Consider the following 9,344-nt stretch of genomic DNA (forward strand, 5'->3'; position numbering starts at 1 on the left):
CCTAGGGCACATTCTCCCTTGAAATGCTCATCAAAATTTAGGTCTTCCCCACAAGAGCTAAGGACAACCAGGGCTTAATGTAGTAGGTGCTTGGAGGTGGTGGGATCTTTATGGGTGGGGTCCTTGAGGGAGGTGGGAAGGGGATTATTTCATTCTCCAGTACTCTTAGATGAACGCCTGCTAAATCCCTGCTCCCTGTTTGCCTTTCCAGATTCCCTTAGCAGGTCCGGTGCCTACAGCGGCCTTGGGAGTTTAGGCACCAGTGCGTTCGGAGGATTAGGCAGTCATGCTCTATGTAAGTACTGGCTGGGTTCTGCCCTTTAAACAGAAACTGGGCTTGAGAAACCCCTGCGTTCTGATTGGTCAGTCAGGTTTTAGAACCAGGGGGCAAGACTGTGTCGCTGCTTCCCTTCCCCATCAATTTGTCTGCACTAGACTGTAGCCGTTGGAGTACGCTGGCGGACTAATACGCCAGTGACGCACATCCTGGGTGTCGCCCTGAACTCAAATCAGCACGCGTCTCTAAATGCGCGGGGGTGAGTGTTTGAGCTTGGTTTCTCTTTTCCAAGGTGGTGTGCTACCAGAACCAGAAAGATGCTCTTAGTCTTAGCAGCTCAAAGAAGCTTTGTGAATGCAGCAAGGTCGCAACACCTTCCATACACAGGAGATATTAGTATTAAGATCCCTTAATTTTTGGGAAGCATGGGTGATGATTTTTACTGAGGGAACATTCACACTATTTTTTTTACCAAGAATGATAGTTTAATTATTAAAACCGTTCCATCCAGTGTCCTTAGTCACTGTCATTGACTTTCTGTGAATAATGCTGAGTTTTACGTGAGATAATACAACAAACACAGCGTCTAGCTACACTTTTTTTTTTACCTTGTCCTGTCAGAAAGATCAGGCATGTTGGGAAAAACGACTGCCATTGGCCAGACAAATATAGTTCATAGTGAGAAATTAGAGAACCTTAATTGAGAAGTGTAGTTTAATAAAAATGTTATTAAAAATATAAATTGTATTGAAATTTAGTTTTTTTTAAATTGTAAAACCTACCCCTTAATCCTTACATTAACTACACTGATATCCGCTAACTCCTAAGTGTAAACCTTAAGTGAGACCTCCTAACCCTACCCCCATACCCTTAACACTAATTGTAGCTTTAAGCTATTTTTGATCTGCCCTAGTTTAGTTCCAGTCAGTTTATCATTAACCTTAAACAAAATCTTTTTTTTATTTTTTAGAGTTTTATATAGCGCGAACTAGACCCGAAGAGATCGGGTATCAGAGCGCTTTACATAGAACCAGTGTCATTACATGAGGACACATTCATTTTTGTTAGGCACGGGGAGATTAAGTGATTTGCCCAGAATCACAGGATGTTAAGCGCCATTGCCAAGACTCGAACCTGGTTCCCCAGCTTCGACGTCGACTGCCCTAGCCATAAGGCTACATCCACTCCAACCTATCCCAAACTCTTACCCTAACCGCTACCTTAGCTTCCGAACCTGACCATAGCCCTTATCCCAAAATCTAACCAAATCCATACCCAGACCTTAGCTTAAGGACTTCCCCATCACTGTCCCTCACCCTGGTTCTTTCTAAGGCCTTTTACTTTGTTACCCCAACTCTGCCCATCTTTTTCACACTTTTCCTCCCTTCCTATTTTTGCACTTTTCCATTTCTTACTTTTCACCCACGTTTTACCTAAAAGTATCACATTAGTAGTAGATAGCAGTTTGGACACTCACAATGATTGTTTTGTGTAATGTTATTAAATATAGAATTGTTGAGGGTAGGAGCTGGTGGACTGACTGCCTTAAAGTAGGAAACAATGCCCCAAGTCCTGGGGGCAGAGAAGAGAAGGCTCAACTGGTACCCAGGAAATACGCAACCTGGTAGAAAACACGGGGGTGTCTTACTGGAGCCATCACGTCCTCTTGTCCTGTTGGTGACTTAATATTGAGCTATATGTTTAGAAGAAACTTAACAATTCTCTTTAGCTGATCTTGATCTAAGGTAAAAAAAAAAAAATCAATACCAGTGTAAAGATTTTCCGCAAAGTGGGGTGAGTGGACGGACGTTGTCACATGTGCATTTTGGTACCTTCCTGGGCTGAGAGCCTCATTGGCCAATCAGAGCGCATTTTATTTCCCAAGCTCATTTTATGGGTTCGAGATTTGCCCGTGACGTTAGGGTGCCCTCCGAAAGATGAGAATCAGTGTGTAGTGAACTCTACTACTCTGATGTGGGGGGGCACAGCTGGTAGTTTAGATGTTACTTTGGGCCGGGCTTGATAAAGTCCTGGCCAATACTGTATGCAGAGACAGCTCAAGATGAGATAACTTGCAGACATTTCTCTTTACCATCCAAGTAAAAATAATAAATGTTAATAAATAGAATTCAAAGCATACTTTCATTGCTTTTAATATTCTTTGTTTCTTTTTGTTCCCTCTCAGCTCACAACAGCCTGTTTACTCACAAGGAAGGGCCGACCCTTCAGAGCTTCACCAACCCGCAGGAGCCCTGGAACCGGCTCCACCGAACGCCGTCTTCCTTCCCAACACCGCCACAGTGGCCCAAGCCCACCGAGTCTGAACGCTGCTCGTCCGCGACCAATCACGACAGAGATCGGGACCGAGAGCCAGAGAAACGGGATCTCTCCATGAGTAAAGATGAACGTGACAAAGACAGGTATGGCTTTGGCTAAGAAGCAGTGGCGGCTGCTGTAAAATGAAAGTGGTGGGGGTAGCAGGGGCAGAATAACAAAAAAAAATAAAAAATGTACTTACCCGCCGTCTTATGCCCTGCTCCTGTCCTGGCAGTCCGTGGGCTGGTGCACAGGCTCCCAGACTTAAGTGAGCTCCCCTACGCCAGTCCAGTAGCTGCTCTCATGCTGGTAATACTATTAACCCAGAATGACTGAGGCACTGGGATTGGTTGAAGCAGGCTGGTTTGGCGCTCACTCAAGGCCTCTGTGCCTGTTCTCCACCTGGCTGTGCAGCACAGCTCGGGTTGGAGAGATCCAAGTGCGCATGTCGGGCTGGCCGTCGTAACAGAGCCAGACAAACCGACAGGTGCACTTGTAGTGCCCACCACACCTCCTCCCCTGCTGCAGATGCTGTCCAGGAAGCCCTGCCCTGCTAAGACTCCGCTTGACTGACAGCCTGCAGGATGAAAAATAAAATGATGATGAAATTGTTTTATTACCATTTTATTTTTCATAATTGACTTTGCTGTGCTCACAGTAGTGGGGCTACGCTCCTCCCCCCCAATGGGGGAGCCGCCACTGACCAGAGGTGGACTTTCCAATGACATCACAGATAGGTCAGAATGCCACTGACTTTTAAAGGCCCCTAGGCCCAGGCTAGAGTGCATGCAGCCTGTGGCATGTCACATCAGCCCTGGCAAACCAGTGTGGATTAATTTCCTGTTAAAAGATCTGTTTCTGCATTGGCACGTCCACATTTGGTGCACAGTCCCGTACCCGGACTTTTTGTACAATGAACCTTCATAACTTTTCCCAAGACTCGTGGCAGCTGAAAATTAGAAGTTTCTTTATGTAAATGTACATATTGGTGCCTTCAGCCTTTGGCCTTGGTTCTGCGGTGACTTCTCATGGGGTAGGGCTGCAGGGGGCTTTGTTTGTTTGGAATACAGCACAGGTTTAGGGTTACATCATGGTATATTACAAAACCAAGAATTGCTTCTTTTTCATACTCATTCAGCCCAAGAAGAAGAGAGAATCATGGGAGTGTTGAAGCAGTATCCTCACTGCCACTGAAGTAATAAGACATGAGCTTATTCGTTGACACAGATTGTAAAGAAGTCATAATTAAGATTGGAATTCACTGGTCAAGTCTTCAAAGCGATAAGCCCATAAGATTCATCAGTGTTCTCTTTAATCCAGTGGGGGCCATCGTATGCCCACGTACATGTAACTCTGAGTTACTCCACTCATACAGGCGCAGGGCATAGTTACACTTGGGTTTGTCCAGTTAATGAGACAGGCGAGTATCTTGACCCAAGCATTTGCCAGAATCAAAATGAAAAACAGGGAAATCTTAAGGTAAATGGGTCTCCTGAAGCAGATATTAAGTTCTAAAATTAACTGTCTCTATAAATTACTCTTTCCCCTGGAGAACCAGGAGATTCCAAAGTCCCACCCCTTCTAATAAGGTGTAAGTCATAATGGCGATGTTGAACTCAAGCCACGACAAACTGACTTAGAAAGTAGCGCCTTCATGCCTGTGCGGGTGGAGAGATTGGGGAGGTGAAGGAAGGAAATTTAACTCCTTGCTATTTCCATTCCAATTGGGCTTCTTTGCTTTGGTCTGCATCTTGAAGAGTACACGTTAAATATATCTTAAAGACAACATTCTAGTATCATGTCGTAATAAATGTCTGCTTAAATAATTAATATATTGTTTTCTCTTTCCTGGAACAGGGATATGATGGATAGAAGTCGTCATCATTCGAACCGGTCTTCACCCGCGTCTGCTCCTGTGAGTCATCAAATCAGCAACCTTATCCGCAGCAATAGCCAAAACTCCAACGATTCCCTGCGGCTAAGCAGTATGGTGGAGCGGGAGCGATCCAAGGAGCCGGAGAGGGACCACCTTGAGCGGTTACGGGCACCCACCCCAACAGAACAGAAAATTAAGGAGAGTCGCTCCCCAGTCAAGGAGCCACTAATTCATGAGAAGAGACTAGCTGAGGACAACACCAAGCCGGTCATTCAGTCGGTCTCTCCGTACAGCAAACCTGTCCTCAGCGAGAGCCTTAAGCTCAGCAACTTAATGAACAAAGACTTGGAGAGAAAGCCCGATCTTTCCAACGAGCTCCTGAAGATCAAAAACGATGTCAAGGTGAAGGAGGAACGCAAGGAGGAGTCTGATGTTCTTGTGGTGGGAGGGTCGGAACCTTCCCATCATCCCAGAACAGCGGAGCATCCCCCGCCTTCCTCCCTGCATGGACTGCAGTTGCATCAGTCCATGGCGGCTGCCATGCCCTTGTCGATGAGCAACGTCCACCAGATGAACGCTATGAATGCCCTAGACCGCTCAAGGATGATGAACCCTCTCTTCAGCATGAACCCGTTGCAGGCACGGGACCGACTGCCACATCCGGGCTTCACGTGGGATCCCATGAGGGATCAGCTGCGCGATGCTTACCGGAACCTTGACCTTCAGCGCCGGATGGACTTTCAGCTCCGTGCTGCTGACGCCATGCACAGGTTCCCGGCCACAGCGGCTGGTTTTTACGACCACGAGCGGGTCTACCGAGACCGGGAGCCCCATGACTATAACCATGAGCACCTCTTGGAGGCACGCCGCGAGCAGGAGCGACTACGGCAAGCTGATGAGAGGGAGCGGGAGCGCTTGCACTTGCGTGATGAGATTGAGCGTGCCCGGATGCACCACTTGCACTCCTCCCCCATGGAGAGCCATTTAGCCCACCTCCCATCCTTCATGCCCCACCTGAGTGCAATGCATTACCCAAGACTGAGCCCCTCCTCAGCCATGCACAATGGGATTTTGAACAGGACCCCCCCAACAGCCGCTCTTAGTGCCCCACCCCCTTTGGTACCCGCCAGCAGCACTAGGCCCGCCTCCCCTCGAAGGACTACCCCACTCACAAACTCTGAATCCAGAGACTATTCTCCATCCAGGAACCCAAAAGAAGTGGAAGCAAGGTAGTCTCAGAAAAAAAAGGAAAAACAATATTTTTGTTTTACTGTAGATATACTTTTTTTTTGCAAAAATGCACTGCATCATTTTTTCCCCAAAATTGATTTTTTAGGACGCAAGCACAGTTCTTTACCCTAAGTGGAAGGATGGGGAAAGTGTCAAACTTTAGACAACCAGACAATTGCTTACATGAGGAATCTAGCCAAAATATTTTATTTATTTTTATGACTAGAGACATCTGTTTGTCCAAAGCTCCCTGTGGCCTTTTTTTTTAGTTCTGTTTTTGGGGCAGGTGTGAGGTACTTTCATACAGAACTTGTCACTGTGTAAAAGGGTGCTGCCATAATTCACATGGTGGGACTTTCACAAAGGAGGCGGGACTTCCTGTTATGATGTCACAGTGCGGGTTTACACTGAAGAAGGCGTACCCCGTGATTACAGCAAATGACGGGGACAGACTGATCTGCTTCCAGCCTGCACTGATCCATAATACCTGTACTTACCTTGAGAATAATGGCAACAAAACCCTGTGACTGAAGTTTATTTGCAAGCATCAATGAATACATGCATCATGACCCAAGATCAGAATAAAAAAAAAAAGTATCTTCAAAAAGAATGGGGTTTATGGTTAAAAATAAAATGATTTGGCCAGATTTGTCGTTTCCTTTTATAGCAGTAGTGTATTACAAAGGTGATGATCAGAACAGATAATTTTTTTTTTCTGCGTTGACATCACAATTATAACAAAAAGTGTTCGTACATTTTCCCAAATTTGAGTAATATTTTAAATGATCTGAAATTTTGTTTTGGGTGCTCTTTATTCACTGGAAAAAATTCGATTCTTTTCTTTGATTTTTAGCTCTGTTTTGCGTTAATAATTTTTTGCTCATTAAGGAAGATGAGCTCCAGGGTGTCTTGATGATTTATTTATAAAACTAGTTTAGTATGTTCCACTGTGGACGGCTGATCACACTTACCTTGGTACTTTTAGAACCGGAGTTACAGATATATATTATTATTAATGAAATAATATTAATAATGTACAAAATGTTGTTAGGGTTTTTTGTTGCCTTATAATATGCAGAAATGTGAGAGGATTTTTTGGGGAACTCGTTGTTTAAATGAAAAAAATAACATGGAAAACTGTACATATTCTGTTGTAAATGTATACTGAATATTACATTCTTAAGTAGTAGATTTTATAAAAAAAAATAATAACATGACAAAAAAAAGTTTCAAAATCACGCTGTTTAATTTTTGACACGGTTCTAATGTACACATTGTCGCAGTCTGAAGAACTATCAGCCCTCACTGTGGTCAAAATGTATTTCAACTATGCAAAAACAATCTGGAAGGCAGGTATCATTGGGGATGTGAGAGAGCGAGGCAAAGAATCAAATAAGAAAAGGGGTGGAGGCAAAGAGGGCAAAGTCTATCTTCTGATGAAAAACAATCATGCAGTTAGCACTGTGGAGATGGGACACAGATACTGGGGGAAATTGATCAAGAACAAATATAAAGAACTCTAAAAGGAAGAAGGCCTTCATAGCGTTTTTATTTGTTCAGTTTTATGGAAAAATGTTGCCCTGGTGAGGACTTCTTGCAAACCTACACCGGACTGACACGTCTCTTCCATGTTTTTTAATTTGAATGTTCCCTATTTTTTTGTTTATCTTTCAGCTATTCTTCGCAGACCAGCAAAAAAAGGACATTTTCTTGTTATTTATTTTTTCCCTAAACTCGAATTCCTGGTGTTTCAACTGTGCAGTGTTCTTCATGGATTCTGTATACCAGATGCATAGAGATTTAGGGGTGCAAAAAATATAACTGTTGGAAAAAAATGTGAGATATTCTATAAATTATTGACAGCGCACAGAAGATCCAAATGAAATGTTTGTTGGTGCGGGTTTTACCTCAGATGATTTAATTGCTGTCCTATTAATTTGTCTTATTTTTAATTTTATATGTGCATTTTGTCCCATTTCCTTGCTGTATACCCAGGTTGGCTGCCCTCTTTTATTTTTTATTTTTTTTTAGCGTTCGTCAATACACATGTTTAATATATTTTGGTTAAATTAATTTTTGAGCTGCCTTCCTTTCCCGTCTGTAAGCTGGTGGTCCTCAACACCTCCTTCCTTACACATATCGCTCTCCTCCCCGCCCCCCCCCCCATCCTCTGTAATTTTAATTCAGCTTCCTTGTCGATCGAAGGAGATAAATACAGCATTGATTTTCGATGAAAAAGGCAATTAGAGTGTTTGTGTGTCCAAGCTGCTCTTGTTGACTTTGAGTCTAACGACCTATCAGCAAATGCCGCGGGACTGTTAACCCCAGTGGGGCTTTGGGAGCCCGGCAGCCAAGCGCTGGAGGCACGTCTGGGATTGTACGCGTCCAGCGACTTAATGTGCCTTCCCCTCAACTTGAGCGTCCTCGTCTGACTGAACCTAGAATGAATCCCGCAACTTGCCATTCACGTGGTGTGAAAAATGTGCACGCTTACTTCCTTGAATTATGAGTAATTTTATATGTTCCTTATAAATCATATTTGGGTAAGCTTCTCATTTTCTTTGGTACCAAGTCATTCACTAGTCTCCTTTTAATTAATTTTGAAATCCTCAGTTATAAGTTTCAATAAACTGGCAATTATCTACATTCCTGCATTGGGATGAACTCTCCAATATCACTGAACAATCACCCTGGATAAAGCTTCTTTTCAGAAACCTACTCTGATGACCTTCATTTCATTTAGTTGTAATTCTGTAGTAGTACATCTGCTAAAGTGCAGAGAAAAGTTTAAATACAAGTGTTGCATAAAATAATGTAAAACAGATATTACTGACTAACAAGAGGAAGCACAGGATAAACTTTTTAGGCCAAAATTAAATAACTGTAAATTTGTAGCAGAATCAATTGAGCAAGACCAGGAATTCCAGTGTTTGGAGGCCAGAGAAAAGAGGAAGGAAAACTCGACACTGCACATGGGGGGGAAGGGGTGGGATGCAGAGTGTGCAGCAAAAACTGAGAGGATGACCGAACAGTGTTACCAGAGACATACTAAAAGGCAAGGGATGAAAGAGTTTTAGTGGATTCAAAGTTTAGAGTGAGTCTGGGACATCCAGACCCGAATAGAGAAAATATAAAGATATAAAGATAAAGGACCAAAGGAGGAAAACGAAGACAGCATTTCACTGTCACCTGCACATATGTTAGCAGAAAGTAGAAGCAAGAGGGAATGGTGTGTATGGAGAATGTAAGAGGACCCAAGACAGAAACCTGGTGTGCCTTATAGCTGTGTACAGTGCGCTTCACCCCTGAGGCAGAGAAGAAACAAGGAAGAGTGGCTTGAATGAGACGATTTAGAGATGCCAATAGAAGAGAAAGAAGACCAACCGTGTCAAAAGGCGCAGAGCAATCCAAACGAATAAGATGGGAGGCTTGCGGTGTAGCCTGGTTCTACCAGAGGTTAAAGTGTCTCCCTGGTGAGTATTTCACAATGGCTGTAAAAAATAAAACAACAAGATATCATCAAACAATGGACATTCTGGAACATCTGTTATTTTGCTGATTGTTAAAGATGCAAGATTTAATAAAATAATTGTTTTCTACATTGAATGGCAACAAAAAGAACAATCGTTTCGATAGAGCGAGTAG

General features: G+C 43.5%; 1 protein-coding gene across 5 annotated transcripts in view; it reads left to right on the forward strand.

Annotated features, from left to right (window-relative positions):
- FBRSL1 (fibrosin like 1) overlaps positions 1–8,345 on the forward strand; it is a 1,147,774-nt gene extending 1,139,429 nt beyond the window's left edge. For 3 of the 5 annotated variants that reach the window (XM_078667898.1, XM_078667899.1, XM_078667902.1), the window contains exons 17-19: positions 212–295; positions 2,463–2,697; positions 4,451–8,345. In XM_078667898.1, coding sequence (XP_078524024.1) covers positions 212–295; positions 2,463–2,697; positions 4,451–5,702 — 1,571 coding nt within the window. In that variant the 3' untranslated portion in view covers positions 5,703–8,345. The remainder of the gene's footprint in view (positions 1–211; positions 296–2,462; positions 2,698–4,450) is intronic. The other 2 variants (XM_078667900.1, XM_078667901.1) reach the window with 1 other exon arrangement.
- Positions 8,346–9,344: the final 999 nt, after the last annotated feature.

Source organism: Lissotriton helveticus, chromosome 11 (genome assembly GCF_964261635.1).
Source record: "Lissotriton helveticus chromosome 11, aLisHel1.1, whole genome shotgun sequence".
NCBI classification, from domain to species: Eukaryota; Metazoa; Chordata; class Amphibia; order Caudata; family Salamandridae; genus Lissotriton; species Lissotriton helveticus.